The sequence below is a fragment of the Helianthus annuus genome, chromosome 14, assembly GCF_002127325.2.
Source record: "Helianthus annuus cultivar XRQ/B chromosome 14, HanXRQr2.0-SUNRISE, whole genome shotgun sequence".
NCBI lineage: Eukaryota > Viridiplantae > Streptophyta > Magnoliopsida > Asterales > Asteraceae > Helianthus > Helianthus annuus.
In genome coordinates this window covers 153,940,599-153,955,806 of record NC_035446.2, presented here as the reverse complement: position 1 = coordinate 153,955,806, position 15,208 = coordinate 153,940,599, and the positions used below count along the sequence as shown (strand labels likewise).

Sequence of the window (15,208 nt, the reverse complement as noted above, 5' to 3'; positions counted from 1 at the left end):
AGTGATTAACCATCTCAATCACCCTAGAGTGATTAACCATACCCTCCACCCTTATCTTTCACTTTTTGGTAGTTGTGGTTATGTAATCCGTGAAAAAAGAAATGAGCATAATAATTTGTCATAAACATTTTGTCAAACACTATTAAGGAATTTGATTAACTTCCCATAATCTCTCCAATTCGTTAAAACATCTTGTCATCGATTTTATGCTCTAAAATTATTATTAGATGATGACTAAGACGTTTTAAAATTTTAAGATATATGGGTTGTTAGACTATGGGGAGTGGGGCGTCCACCCCTACCCAAGAAGCCCCTCACACCGCCCCGCATAGGTGTTCCAAGAGGCAACCACCTCCAAGGCGTCTCCCACAAGACGCCCAAACTTTTTCTTTTCCTTTCTCATCCACCAATCAAAAAACCTCACTTTAATAACCAATCATAACTCTTTCTTGGGCATCTTGAGTTGCCATGAACACCACCCCCATTTTTTACCCAACTACCTCTATGATGACGTGGCGACACATGGCGCAAGTCGCCCCCTTAAAAGATGCCTCACTCTCTTCAGTCTTAGTTGATTTTAAATAAGCAGTTTTTCATTAGATTTGAACTATGTGATAATCTAAAACATCTCTTTTAGACCATTAGAGGCAAGCATGTAAAGCCAATTCTCAATTCATTAACTAGCCCCAAGTTCACACATTCTCCTTAAGTATTCATTAAACTAGCTATCATGAATGAATTGTTGTACATAACCTCAAGCACAAGTGCAGTATAACTCACTAGGGGAAAGGGAAGGTTCATTGGTGAACACTAAAAAAGTGGAGAACAGCGGAGAACCGACTCAAACGAACTCCGATTGGACTCATTCCAGCGACGTTGGAACCGGCTCGTCGAACCCTAACTGAGATCTCTTAACCCTAAACCCTAAATCCTAACTATTAAACTCTAAACCCTAAAGCTAAAAAATAAGGCTAAAACCTAAGTTAAACCATAAAATCTAAACTATAAACCCTAAAAGCTAAACCTTAAAGGCTAAACCCTAAAGCTAAACCTTAAACCCTAAAGCTAAACCCTAAAACCCAAACCCTAATATATTTAGGGTTTAGGGGTCATGATTTAGGGTTTAGGGTTAACAGATCCTAGTTAGGGTTCGACAAGACGGTTCCAACGCCGTTGGAATGAGTCCAATCGAAGTTCGTTTGAGTCGGTTTCCTACTATTCCCCACTTTTTTAGTGTTCCCCAATAAACCTCACACTAACTCACTAATAATCAATCAGGATACCGGTGGTTTTAATAGTTTTCTCTCTCTCTATCTAACCAACCGTCGCCGGTGTGCTCGACGGAGTTGCTCGTCGGAATAGCGCGAGAGGTCCCGCTTTCCATCTCCTGGGAAGTTCCGGTTGCACCTTTCCTTCTATCTCGACTCGGCGGCTCTCCCACTCGCAACTGGGTCGGTCTTTTCTGCTGTCTTGGAATCGCTTCATCCTCATTCCCCTTTTTTCCCGCAGTGGTTCCTGGATTCCTTCGGGGCTTAGTGGGTCTGATATTGATCGCGGCTATCTGAGTATAGTTAAGCTAGATCGGTTCGAATTCCATTAACACCTTTAGGGTCGGGGTGCTGCTGATTCGTTTGTTTGTCTTGGTGGGGAGGATGAATGCTTCGTACCATGGGAATTATGGGTTCCCACCCGGTGGACGTCCGGTAACGACGTTCTATATCACAAACTTGCCAGAAGGAGTAACTAGAATGGTGTTATGGAGAGCTTTTCAGTCATACGGTGTAGTAAAAGATGCGTATGTAGCAAGGAAGAAGGATTCCAGGGGGAATCATTTCGGGTTTATTCGTTATGAAGGGGTTCAGGATGTCATGGCAACGTTACGTAACATGAACAAAGTAACAATACACGAAGCAAAAGTGAGTGTCTCCGTGGCAAAGTTCGACAAAAATCACAGGTCCTTTCAGCAAAAAAATTTTTCAAATCGATATCATGGGCAGGCACCAGCTAAAGGTAATATGTATGTGCAAAGGAAACCTATTTTTGAATACAAGCCGGTGAACCAGGGGAGATCGTTTTCAGACGTAGTAAAAGGAATAAGGGAGGAACAGGTGAAGATAAACAAGACAGTTGTGACAGGAGAAAGGATCGCGGTATACCCGGACCACTGCATGATTAGGGCGGTGATCTTGGAACTGAAGGATATCCCAGCTCTCTATGAGATTAGGAGGGCGTTGGATAAGAGGGGATATGGGGAGTACCCGGTGTCGTACTTAGGAGGGTTGAAATGTATGGTTGTCCTTAAGGAGAAAGGCCAGGCAATCGGATTAACTATGAAAAACGGGGAGGAATGGGAGAAGATAGTTACATCGGCAGAACTTTGGAAAGGTCAAGATTTAATTTATGAACGCCTGTTATGGGTTAGAATCAACGGGGTCCCAATCCATCTCAGGGATGCGAAAACGTATAATGATATTGGGGGATGCTTTGGGAGAGTGGTGGGGTTGTTGGAGTTTTCCTGGAATGACAATGATAATTCGGATAATGGGTGTTGGGTAGTCACGGAGAATGGGAAGTTCATTGAAGAGGAAGTCAATCTGCAATGGAATGACAAAGAATATAGGGTCTGGGTTAGAGAAGAACAGAATTCATCTCTGAAAATGGTGATCTCGGAGCTGTCGATTGAAGGCAAGGAATCACCGGCGAAGACATCAGGATCGGCAGCGGCTCCAGCCGATGGGATGGAAGAAGGGGAAATTCGAAACGATGCAGTTGGGGGAGAGAATGCGGAGGATCACGCGTGGGGAACTGAACCGTCAACACCCATGCACGAGGTGCATGGGAAACAGGAGAGAGAAAAGCTAAATGTGGCGGCTGGCATGTACCAACACATTAATGGGGATGGGGAGACCTGGTCAACACGGAACGTGGAGGCTGGGAACCAGGAACAAGATGTTGATTTGGGCCCAGGCCCAAACACTAAGTCAAGGAAGAGGCCAAGGAGGAACAGAAGCCCACAAGACATGAGCCCGTATATAGAGATACAGGAGGACCCGTCTCGTTCCCACATAAAGAATCTAGAAAGGTCATTTGACCTTAATAATGAAATGGCTTCTGTGGACGTATGTATCGGAGAGGAAGAGAGACCAGACACCTGCACGTCAAAGATAATTCGGAATGATGAACCAAAGGAGTTTGGGGGAAAAGAAGGTTATGCTGGTGGCAGGGGGCCGGAGGCCACAGTTACGGTTGAAGACGGGACCTCAGTGATGAAAAGTTGGCCTGATGAAACAGCCGATACGGTGGCAATTGGATCTTCACTTGGCTTCCAGTTGGGAGGTTATGAAGAACAGGTTAGTGTTTTAATTGCTGGTGAAAAGAATGGTCCACAATGAATTACATGTCTATTAATTTAAGGGGGGTCAGGGACCAAAGGAAAATTGATTGGATTAGAGGACTAAAAACATCACATGGAGTTCACCGTTTAGCAATCCAGGAGACGAAATTGGGGGGTTTTCATGAATTTTCTTTTAATAAAATTTGGGGAAGGTCGAGGTTCGAGATGTCACTAGTAAACGCAATTGGTAGATCAGGGGGGTTAGCAACCTTATGGGATCCGACAGTCTTTGAATGTAATGAAGTTATTAGAAGTCAGAGATTCATTTTAGTACAAGGTAGGTTAAAGCACACAGGGGAGTGGTTAAATATTGTGAATGTATATGCTTATAATGATCCGTTTGAGAGAAGATTACTGTGGGAAGAGCTGGGCACTTTAAAACAGGCTTTACATGGTATGTGGGTGTTTGGAGGGGATTTTAACGACGTTAGAGAACCGAGCGAAAGGATGAATTCTGAGTTTGTGCCTTTAAATGTTGCGTTCTTTAACAACTTTATAGAAATGGCTGATTTGGTGGAGTACAATATGGGGGGTAGAAAGTTCACTTATCACTCCGATAATGGACTTCACAAGAGCAAGTTAGATAGGTTTTTGGTGTGCAGGGAATTTCAAACCAAATGGCCAAATGCTTCGCTTGTGGCACTATCGAATATGGTCTCGGATCACAGCCCAATCCTCCTATCGACCTTAGTACAAGACTTTGGGCCAAGCCCAACAAGAATTTTTAATTCTTGGTTGATAATGCCAGGGATGCTGGAGTTTGTTAAACAGTCTTTGAACAGTTTTATCTTTGATGGGCCGGTTGACTTGGGACTGGCGGTAAAACTTAAATGGATAAAGTTCAAACTAAAAGACCAGGTCAACGTATTAAAAATGGAGAAAGAGGTGGTGTATAAAAAGAAACTGGAGTTACTGGAGGCTTTGGAGGTACAAGCTGAAGAGAGGGTCTTGTCATCGGAGGAACTCACCGCTAGAGCTGAATGCAAGAAGGCTATTATGGAAATGAATAGGGTGAAGACGATGGATTTAAAGGAGAGGGCAAGGGTGAAGTTGTAACATCCGTCAAATTGGATTCTCAAAATCCGACCCATTTTGAAATTCGGATCCTAATCTCGAAACCTTGAAAGTTTTTTTTTTTTTTTTTTTTTTCACGAATCTAAATAATTGATGAGAGATTTCATTTAGTTATTTATTTCTTTTGTAAAAAAAAAAATTAACTTAGTTATTTAATTTAATTCATTTAAAAGTTTATATTTATAAGCTAGTTAGTTCCATTAGTCTTTAGAAAGGGTTTTAAGGTTAAATAGCTTAACCAAGTTAGTGTTAGTAAAGCTAAGATAATTAATTAGCAAGGTTGAGGGACTACCTTGTAACCTTTTAAAACCTCTAAACTAAGAAGGAAAATATATAATGAGATCTGCTTTTGTTTTAATGGTTGCCGCCAAAACACATTCACAAGATGGCACTTATTTCCTTTGGAACTCACACTGATTTTCGGTAAGTGATACGGTGCCGCGTTTCCATTTTGTTCACGAACCTAGACTCTTTATTACTCATGCAATCAATCATACTCTATATAAAACCGGGACCTATCGCCACTCCCCTCACAGCCGCCCTATACTCGACACACTCTTACCACCTCCTCATCTTTGGACTCTTCACACAAGTCCCACAAATCACTGAAGTTTTATACAAGCTTACGTTTGAAAACCCTTTGCAAACTTGTCGCCCAAAGCCACCTACCTTCCCTTTTGGACAGGATCGCTAATTGATCGGGATTTAATCCCGAATACGCGTGTTTCTCTGTTGGCTATCAATGAAGAACCTACCCCAAAAATCACGACTTCATAACATCACATAGCCTGTCTCGACAATCGCACCCTCACTACACTTTTTCATATCACCTACTCAGCCACCGGAACCCATCAGAAAACCTCCTAGTCTCGCCGGAGAAGAACTTCTGCGTCGAAAGACGAAGACGTCGCCGGAACCGAAACCCGACTCGACGTGTTTCGTTACGTATATGCTGCTTTTATAACAAGGAAGAGGAAGCCAAACGGAGATCACAACGGGGACTCGGCTCGACTCGTTACGTCGGAACTCACAACATCCTTTTGTTTGGTATAATTTTCTTTATTTTCTTGTTCCCTCGATTTAGTCCACCGTTAGAGTATACTAACTTTGATTTTAAACACCGAAGGAATCCGACGTCGTCGGAGAAGACGACCGGAGTGTCGTCGGAGTCCCAAGCCTTTTGCCTGTAATCGGAGGTTCGCCAGAGTAAATCGAGACGCCAACGGGATTCTAAGTTCGCCGGAGTTCACGTCGTTTCGTTCACTAGCTCGGTATACGTTTCTTTCAAACTCATTTCACATACGTTTCATATAACCACAAATATAAACTAGTTAATAGGAACTCTTGATTTTCTTTTATGGAAGTAGTATGGAGAAGACATAACAGTTCATGGAGGAAGATGGCAAATGAAACTATTATAATATATATATATATATTTTTTATTATTATATTTCAATTAGAAAGTCATTTTGTTATTATTTAATGATATCATATTTCTTTTCTTTTTTTTTCTTTTTTTTTTTACAATAGAAATTTATAAATACAATTACTTTTATATTTTTCATTCACGTAAAGATGAATAAACAAAATTTTGATTTTTATTCCTTTTTTTTTAATTCTTTCAATTATCATAAAAGAATATAGATATAAGGTCATAAACCAAATGAAGCTAGTTTACAAATTAGGAATATTATATTCTTTTTATGTTAACAAGACGTACATGCATTTTTTCATATCTAGGATAATCGCTTTGCTCGTTCCTTTGGATTTTCTTAATTCTTACTCGTGCGCAACCAATGTGAGTATACTCGATCCCTTTTTCCCTTTACACTTTGGGATGCAACATCTCTATATATATATAAATGAGATGTGATTTGGGCTAGGTGTCATTGAATTTGGGGCATTTTTGCTGATGTGGCAACCTCATTTTTGGAGTTTAGGAGGGAATTCTCAAAAGCAATAAGCTTTCACGATTTGAACAAAATGGAAGCGGGATCCGGACTGTTGTGGGTCGGGTTTTCCATTTCCGAATTGACTTGGATCCCTTATATTTCTTTTTTTGAAAGCTTTCTTCCTCTACACATCAGATCTCCTTCGTCTCTACCATCACCCTCAAAACCCTAGCGGCGCATATGCATCATCTTCAGCAAATCCACACATCTTCTTCAGCAAATCGAACGATAGTGATTCTCATGTTACCTTTACACCACCGATTCTGTAGATTTGAGGTCTCAATGGAAACCCTAATGTTTTCTATTTTCAAATAAGTTCTGTTTTAGATTTGACGACTCTTTTTATTGTTTCAATTAACAGTTATTTTTCTTTGGTATTCAATTTATACAGTTTTTATTGGCTTTCTGTGAAAACGTATGTTTTTTTTATTATGCTCAAGTTATACGGAATTACGGATGATAGGCTTTGGTTTTGTGATCCGTGTATCGTTTGTGTTCATGTGGTAATACATGATTATATTATGATTCTAGATGTGTTTATAATAGATTGAAGGCATTTAAAATTTGGTTTTGTGATCCGTGTATTGTTATATTGTCAAAGTTGTATGTATGCATTTAAAATTTGTCTAAAATTTTCAATCGAATGAGTTTGGGCTTCGGATTTCATATGAAAGCTTATATGGTTGTCCAGTCTATGACATATTAATGGTGTTTTCAGATGCAGTTACCCGAGATTTCGGATAGTAGATCAGCAAACTAAAATCTGGATAAAGATTTGTTTTTTCATCTAGAAACGCTGAAAATGACGGTGAGAGAGTCTGTCGTTGTTCTACGATTTTAGAGGTGTTTGGTATTGTGTTTTTTAAAAGTGATTATCTGATAAGTCTGTCGTTATTTTATTTACGGTTTTGGGTTTTTGATCTAACGATCAGAATTCACGTTTGCAGCAACGTTTTGGGGATCGATGAAGGAAGATTATGTAGCAATTAATCCTCCCAGTGGTTTTCAAGGTACATCTTCTGGTTAGAGGTGCACAAAACGGGTCCAGGTATGGTCAACGTGGGTCAAAACCAGTTGTGCTGAACCACATATATGTTGGTCTATCCAGGATCGGTTTGGTTTCAGTTTATGTCCAACAGAATTAAGAATAAAGAGTTGTAAATTGGGAATTGGTGTATATCGAGTATTTAACAAGGTGCATGCTAACCATTGTTAAAATAATTGGTGGCATCACTGCAATATAGTCCTAGAAAAGTACACGTACTTACAATCGTTACTTCGAGTGTTATGTTTTAATTTAGTTCTATAATATATTTATATAATATCAGTAATCAACCAATGTGTGCGTTACCCGATTGTGTACGTTGTGCTGGGTATCTGTATTGTGCATTATGTTGCTGTTCATTTTGCTTGATCATTCATGACATAACCCTAACCTTTCACTCAAATTATCACTGAATTGCATCATTTTATTCTCCCATATGAAATACACTTTCTATTCATGTCTTCCAGTCACGGAGGGCAAAGTATGATATGTATTTTGAATGTTTGAAGGACCTAAGAGTTTTAATTTCTACTGTTCATTATAAGTTATAATTTATAACTTACTGAGAGTGCTGAAGGAGCACGAGCAACTCCATCAGTTGTTTATTTCATGATCAAGGACAGAACTGAGGTTGTGCATTTGTCTGTCAGTACCAACAGTAGACAATCCACTTATTAGATATTCCCTAATTGCCTAATTGAAGTTTGTGATAAAATGATATACTTTGATATTTGAAATTAGTTTTTGACGTAGAAGTTAAATTGTCTCAGGGCTTTTGTTTGATTTGACTTGAACATTTTTTTTTGCTTGTGAACTTTTCATGTGTAGGTTGATGGAATTGTGGATAGATATCGACATATGGTATTGAGATGCGGGTAAGTTTAGAGTTAAGACAAAAGAATTAGGGAGCATTCTCTCAATTTTTGGCTACACAGGTATGTAAATTTATATCAATCATTGTTTGTTACTTATATTGATTATTGATCTTTATGTTGAGCATTCTCTCAACTTTTGTTTTCACAGTTTATATTGTAGGTTTTTTTATTAAGTTTCTTATATTAATTATTGATCTTTGTATATTTTTAACCAAAAAATATCATGACAATTTGAAATAAAAAGTTATGAATTGGGTCAAAATCAAAAGTTATACATTGGATCAATTCGAAAGGTAAAAAAACGTAATACTTAAGGGGCACAGTTTTAGAATTTGCTTGGGGCCTCCAGAAGTCTTGAGTCAGCCTTGGTCAAAAAGTTAATTAAGATTGAGCAGGTATGATTAATTATGCTTATATGGTTTTGTATAACTTTTTTATGATGTCTTTACCATTTCCTTATAAATATGGTAGGCTCCATCTTCATTTCTACAAGCCATGGAAATATATGTAAAAGAACCACTCCGTGCTTCTAATTTCGAAAAGACCTGGTAGGATATCTCTAGCAATTCCTAAATCTACAAGTTTGGAAATTCTAATTAACTTTATGAATTAAAGCGGGTGATTAATAGTTATGGTTCCTACATTTAATGTAAACTAAAGAGCCCTCTAAACATTTTGGTGTGCCATAATGTATATAAATATCATTTAAATGTCCCCTGTAGCTGTTAAAAATTTACTACGCCTTGAAGCGCCGGTGCTTTTACAACACACCTTATATATGATTTTTTTATTGTTTTAAGGTTTGGATTATGTTTCCAGCCGATAATATGTATTTTTAATGCGTCATATATGGTTTACAAAATTTGTTTTTTCAATGTAATGAGGTTAAGGAAAAGATGTTTTAGTTGTTTAAGGATTATTTGTTGATAAAAGGAAGTAAGTGATTTGATAAAATTGTTTGTTCTGTTTATTTTTAGGGAGAATTGCATATTTCCCCTTATAAACTCATCTCAATTGCATATTTACCCAACCCCATTATAAAACTGCATATATCCCCTTCTCCATCAAAATGACAAAATTGCCCCTTTCAAGTTAACACAATCTGAGATAAAATTACAAGGTAGATCAAGCGGCGACTGTTCAATCCTTCTTATTCGGATCTCCTTCTCCTGGCGATGAGTTTTCTATCGGAACTGGCGATTACAATCTCTTGGTTCTCCACCTTTCTCGGCGTCGGCGATTACATCACGCAACCCGACTCGGTTTGTTTTGATCATGCTGCCCAGATCATCTTCTTTTCGAAAACCTTTTTGAAATTGTTTTTAGGTTTCATTGCAAGATGGTCTTCCTGATCCTCGAAAAATAGGGATTTTGAACTCTAGCGGTTGTTTGGTCACTACAAATGGTCTTATAAAACTATTACAGAGACACTAGAGTTACAAATCCTTAATGGTGTGTTCATGTTTGCAATTCTACTACTGCTCTGAATTCATAAACCAATTATTGACCGAATATTAATTACCTCTAATATAAAGTCAGCCTTTAATTCAGTTTCAGTGTTTGTTTTGGTTCAAAATTCTACCTTTATAGGCTTCATATCCATTGAGTTGTTGATCAAGACTGATACGTTGTCAATTAGTTGTTACCATAATGTGTTAAAACTTTGATATTTACTTTTGCATTTTGGAGAAAAATTCATGTAGGCTAAATGAAGAAATCAAATATTTACGAGCAAAGCCACTGTTGCTTTCTTTCATTTGTGATATTTGTGATTTGTGAATGGTGCTTCAGTTCATGGCTATGCATATATCTTATGTTTGATATAGTTTATTTGGTTCGTCTGATCGCTTTTAAATCAGATATACATATGTTTGTTTTGTATTAGTTGTTATTTTTTTTTGTTTTACGTTTTTTTTTTTTTTTGTAAATCTGCAATTTTTAGGTTTTAGTAAAACTAAGGGTAAAATAGTCAATCTATAATTTAATTTTTATAAAATAAATCACAATGGGTAAATTTGCAATTTTATTAGTTAATGAAGGGGAAATATGCAATTTAAATTTAGGCTTGGGTAAATATGCAATTAAAAAGATTTTCAAGGGGAAATATGCAAAAAACCCTTATTTTTATGATGTTTGTTATTTATTATTGTTAACTGATTGATTAATTTGTTATGTGTATTATCTATATCTATATATATTAATAAATGAAAAGGATTTGGGCCATGTGGCATGTGATGGTGGAACCATTTGCTGAGGTGGCATGTTATGGTGGAGGATTTAGGTGGGAAGCAATTATACACAATGTTGCTAATATCCACGCGGGATCCGAATAGGATTCGGTTCGACCCAATAATCCAAACGGATCCTTTATACATCGTTCTTTTACTCATTCTTCTCTATGACGCTTCCACATTCCACAAACCCTAAAAACCAAAGTTGCTCATCATGTTATTTGGTTCAGTAATCCTTCATCAAAATCTCAAACATGCTTCTTCCGTTTCTCTACATCCACTGCCTGTCACTCTGCTTCCCCTTAACGCCACCACTCCGATCAACTTCCGGCGATTAATCTTTCACCGGTAAATGTTCCAACTTTCTTGATTCTTTTCATCTTTACATATATCATGCATTTGATCAATACCCATGTATTTTTTTATCACATAACTTAATCAAAGTTCGATCTTTCTTTATTTTCAAGCATTTGATCAATACCCATGTGTGTTTTTTTATCACATAACTTAATAAAAATTCAATCTTTCTTTATTTTCAATTGTTATTTGTTCATGCCATAATGCCTGCATCGTTAGAGATCACAACAGCAGAGTTCTTACAAGTATGTATCTTTTTATCCATTAATAATTCTTTTCAACAATTGAACTATATAAAGTTTATTAATTGGAGTGTTAACAATTTAATATTTGATTTTAGGGTTCAAAAAGTTGTAAACTTTACTTGCCTAAACCCTTACCAAAGAGTAGAAATTCCCATTTGCTGTTCGGTTCGACTCACTGTAAAAGAAACAGTTCTGTGAGAGTATGCAGTCAAGGTGTTCGACGAAATGCGTCTGACAAAATCCGGGCTGTGGTGTCGGTGGACTCGCAACAGTTAGGTAGTGTGGATGATTTCGAAGCCGAAAAAGTGATTCATTTTTTCAGAACTCCGTTGATTCAAGATAGGGCGATGGATGAGTTGCTCAAGTCGGTTCAAACAAAGATATCGGATAAGACTGTCGGGTTGGAAATCGAACAGTTTATAGGAAGTAAGTTTGTTAAGCTGTTTTAAAATATACTTACCTTTTTATGAATTGAAGTTGATTTAAAGGTGTTTTTTTGCTCCTAATAGCACCCTGGAACTACTATTGTCACCGACAATGTAACTTCAGATGGGCTTACAACATTCATTGAGAAAAAAAAAAAAACTAGGTAAGAAATGGATTCATGTGTTTTATTTGATTGTTGGGTGTCTGTTTGATCATTAAACTAAGTTTTCTTAATATTTTTTTATAGATACATGGACTAATTTAGATTTGATGATGTGCTAAGAGTTTCCAAATACTTACATGGGGAAAACACTATCGTTCAAATGAGGGTATAAAAATGTCATTGATGAAGCTATTCGCCTGGTAAGGCTCAAGATACAAAAGTTAGTGACTTCATTAAAACAATAAAATCTTAAAACATGTTTAAAAAGTCTATTGTCGCATTGACTTGTCTTCTTTTACAGAACTCTGTTGGTGAGGAGTTACATTTGGCTATTGAGACCATTGGCCATGGAGCACTTAAGGAGAATCATTGGCTTAATGCTGGTGCATATCTCAAGGTAGGTATTCTTTGTTTTAGATCTACCAAACACGTTTTCTTTTGTCAAATGTTGAGTGTTAGTAACGTTTGTTTTGTCTTTATTGTACTCCATTTGCAGGTCAACCTAGCGGTATTAACATTTTGACCGATTTGGTAGATGAATTGTAGGAATCGAGTGTTGTTGTTGAGCTTAGATTACCAATAGATCAAAATCATTCGGATCTTAAAGGAGGGTATGCCAATTTAGTATTTTATAAGTTGCATAATAATTACTACATATACCTTAAGAAATTTTACAATATTTAAGTAGTTTGTTTATAGATCTTTTTGTGAATATGGTGAAGCAGTGTTGAAACATTTGGAAAATAAAAGTGAATCGGATCCTACACTTCAAAAAACTCGTGTTAACTATGAAGGGATTCGGGTTTCCGGCTATGGTGGTTGGTTTCTTCTGAGACTTTCGCTTCGTAACCCTGTTTTGCCCCTTAACATTGGGGTAAATTACAAGTCATGAAATCAGTTATCCACAATACTAAAAAATCTAAATAAACATATTAAATTTTTTAGGCCCCAAGTAACGAGGATGCGTTAAAACTTGGATTAACAGGGATTTCGGTTGCAAATGAGTTCTCGGCTTTGGATGTTTCGGCATTGGTGAAATTTGTACAACAATATTGAAGGTTGACTTTTCTTTATTTTCTTTTTTTTTTTTACAAAAGAACTATTTTTGGCGATTTTGTAAAAAGGAGTTATTTGTTGTTTGTGTTTTGAAAGCTATATATCGATAATGTGATAATATTTAACAAACTCATATATCATAAATCTTTGGATGTCAAAGTGGAATGTATTCAATATGTATAACTTCCATCGTATTAACAAGTATGCCAAAATAGGTGGGTTGGGTACTGGTTCGAAAAGGGTTCGGGTCAAGGATTGTGTGCTTGGCATACTTGACTTGCAGTTGAGCCAAACATTATGGTCTTCTTAATCAATTTCTTAAATGGGTTAATGAATAAATAACTTTTTCATTAATTAAACTCAAAAATGATAGCTAATTCTATTATTTATTGCATGCGTTGATCTTGATTTTTGCTAAAGGTACAAAGAAAATAGAAAGGGACTTTTAACGCAAGATAATTAAAGTTAGAGATTCAATAAACAAAGGTATGTTTTAATTTAAAGTTCACGTTTATTAATCATTCATAACTATGTATATATTCCTGATGAATGCGTATGAAAAAGAGTTAATTCAAAGAGTTCCATATACTAGGAATGAGCATATGTTACTGGTACCTGATCATTACCGGTGTCGAGTTTCCCGTACCAAATCATTTTCTGTACCTATTTGGTACCCACTTATTCGTGTTTTCGGTACCGGTTCGGTTGGATACCGGTATTTAACCGATTTTTACCTTTAAATACCAATGTCGTACCACTGTACCATACAATTTGTAAACTATGCAGGCTGGAAGGTGAGACTTTGGAACACCTGTTTGTGTCATGTGACTTTGCGCGGTCCATTTGGGATTTTATCGCAAACTGGTGCAGGATTCCGGATATGTTTTGGTTCAGAATAACAAATGTGTTGGAGGCCTGGAAACATGCCAGAGGGTCGAGAAAAAATGGAAGAAACTTATAAACGCTGTCGTTGAAGTTGCTCTTTGGAGTATATGGAGACACCAGAACGATGTGGTATTTAACCACAAAATGGGTTCACTTGAAGGCGTAAAAGAGGAGATAAAACAATTGAGTTACCTCTATATAAAGAGCAGGTCAAAGGCTGAAGATTTGTCATGGCTGCAGTGGTGTAGTTTTAATTTACAAGGCTTAAATGTGTAATTTCCTTTCTGTTTGGTGAACTTATGTACTTTGGTGATGGACTAACTTATTTGTTGGTCCTAGATGAAATAAAATGGATATTTATTTTTGTTACATAAAAATATTTCCAACCCGTGAGTATTCACGGGTGATAACCTAGTGTATTCTATATTAAATGCACGTGACACTTGAAACTTATTTGAAACTTACTCTATCCATTTAAACATGAAACATGAAACTTGTGAATCTTGAGACTATTTTATGCTATGTGAACGTTTAATTCTTGTGTGTAGTTCCGCCTTAACAATAGTAGCGCTATAGGAGTAATGCACCTCCCCGTTAGTCTTTGGGGTATTGTTAGGAGGAGACATATCAACCTCCCGTGAAACTTTGGGTTAGGTACTTTAACGCATTGGGAAACTTGGGCTATCACTTGGACTACGTAAACTAGCACGTTGAAACTATTTTATTATGTTCATGTTGGATATGAGTTTTATTCTAATATGCTATGTAAACAAACTTGTATACTCGCTCTTTGCTTTTGCATTGAACTCTATTTTAATACATGTTGCAGGTTGATTATTGAAGTATGGATGAATGATGAAACAAGTTAGGGTGGACTAGATACACGCCTAGAATATTCTATCTTTTGTTTGTTATGTTACTTGTTGAAACAATGTTGTTATTTCCTTTTGAAACATGTATGACTTTTAGTTTTGAAATGAAATTTGAATTTAAATTAATTATTGTCACATAGTGTTATGACGTTTTGAGCAATCTACACACTTCGTCTCATCCCGATGTTTCCGCCATCGGTTGGGGTGTGACAGATTGGTATCAGAGCCATAACTATAGGGAATTAGGAAAAGTAGGAATGCTTTAACCTAGTCTATAGTTTTAGAGCTTTATTCTCATGTTTTGCTTGAAACTAATTGCATGCTATCTTATTCGCCTTTATTTGTTCTCTTTTCATCTTTCAAACATATATGTCACTTATGTGTTAACACTTAACATGCTATACTTGTTTTATTATGTGTTAATACTTGTTCCATTGTTCGATTCCTTATGTGTATTCTTGGCATATATCTCTATGTGTTGGTACTTGTTTTATTATCCTATTCTTTATGTACCGTCGTTGATGTGCATTCTTATGTGTTTATACTTGTTTGCGTATTCCTTTAACATACTCCCCTTTTCTAAAGCATTTTACTCGATTTTTTCTTAAACTCGAAAACACTCGTATTGTAAGA

General features: G+C 36.8%; 1 protein-coding gene and 2 long non-coding RNA genes across 3 annotated transcripts; all 3 read left to right on the top strand.

The window, feature by feature from the left end:
- Positions 1 to 6,386: 6,386 nt before the first annotated feature.
- LOC118486730 lies at positions 6,387 to 8,480 on the top strand. The gene is made up of 4 exons (XR_004879667.1): positions 6,387 to 6,696; positions 7,139 to 7,228; positions 7,368 to 7,430; positions 8,294 to 8,480. It is a non-coding gene; the product is annotated as an uncharacterized LOC118486730 (long non-coding RNA).
- Positions 8,481 to 10,258: 1,778 nt separating this feature from the next.
- On the top strand, positions 10,259 to 11,765 carry LOC118486729 (probable phosphoribosylformylglycinamidine synthase, chloroplastic/mitochondrial). The gene is made up of 3 exons (XM_035983392.1): positions 10,259 to 11,173; positions 11,269 to 11,599; positions 11,683 to 11,765. Exons 1-3 carry the CDS (start codon positions 11,132 to 11,134, stop codon positions 11,742 to 11,744), a joined length of 435 nt encoding a protein of 144 aa, XP_035839285.1. The 5' UTR covers positions 10,259 to 11,131; the 3' UTR covers positions 11,745 to 11,765.
- A 94-nt stretch (positions 11,766 to 11,859) lies between these two features.
- LOC110904445 lies at positions 11,860 to 12,821 on the top strand. Its single transcript, XR_002572531.2, has 3 exons — positions 11,860 to 11,962; positions 12,064 to 12,159; positions 12,259 to 12,821. It is a non-coding gene; the product is annotated as an uncharacterized LOC110904445 (long non-coding RNA).
- Positions 12,822 to 15,208: the final 2,387 nt, after the last annotated feature.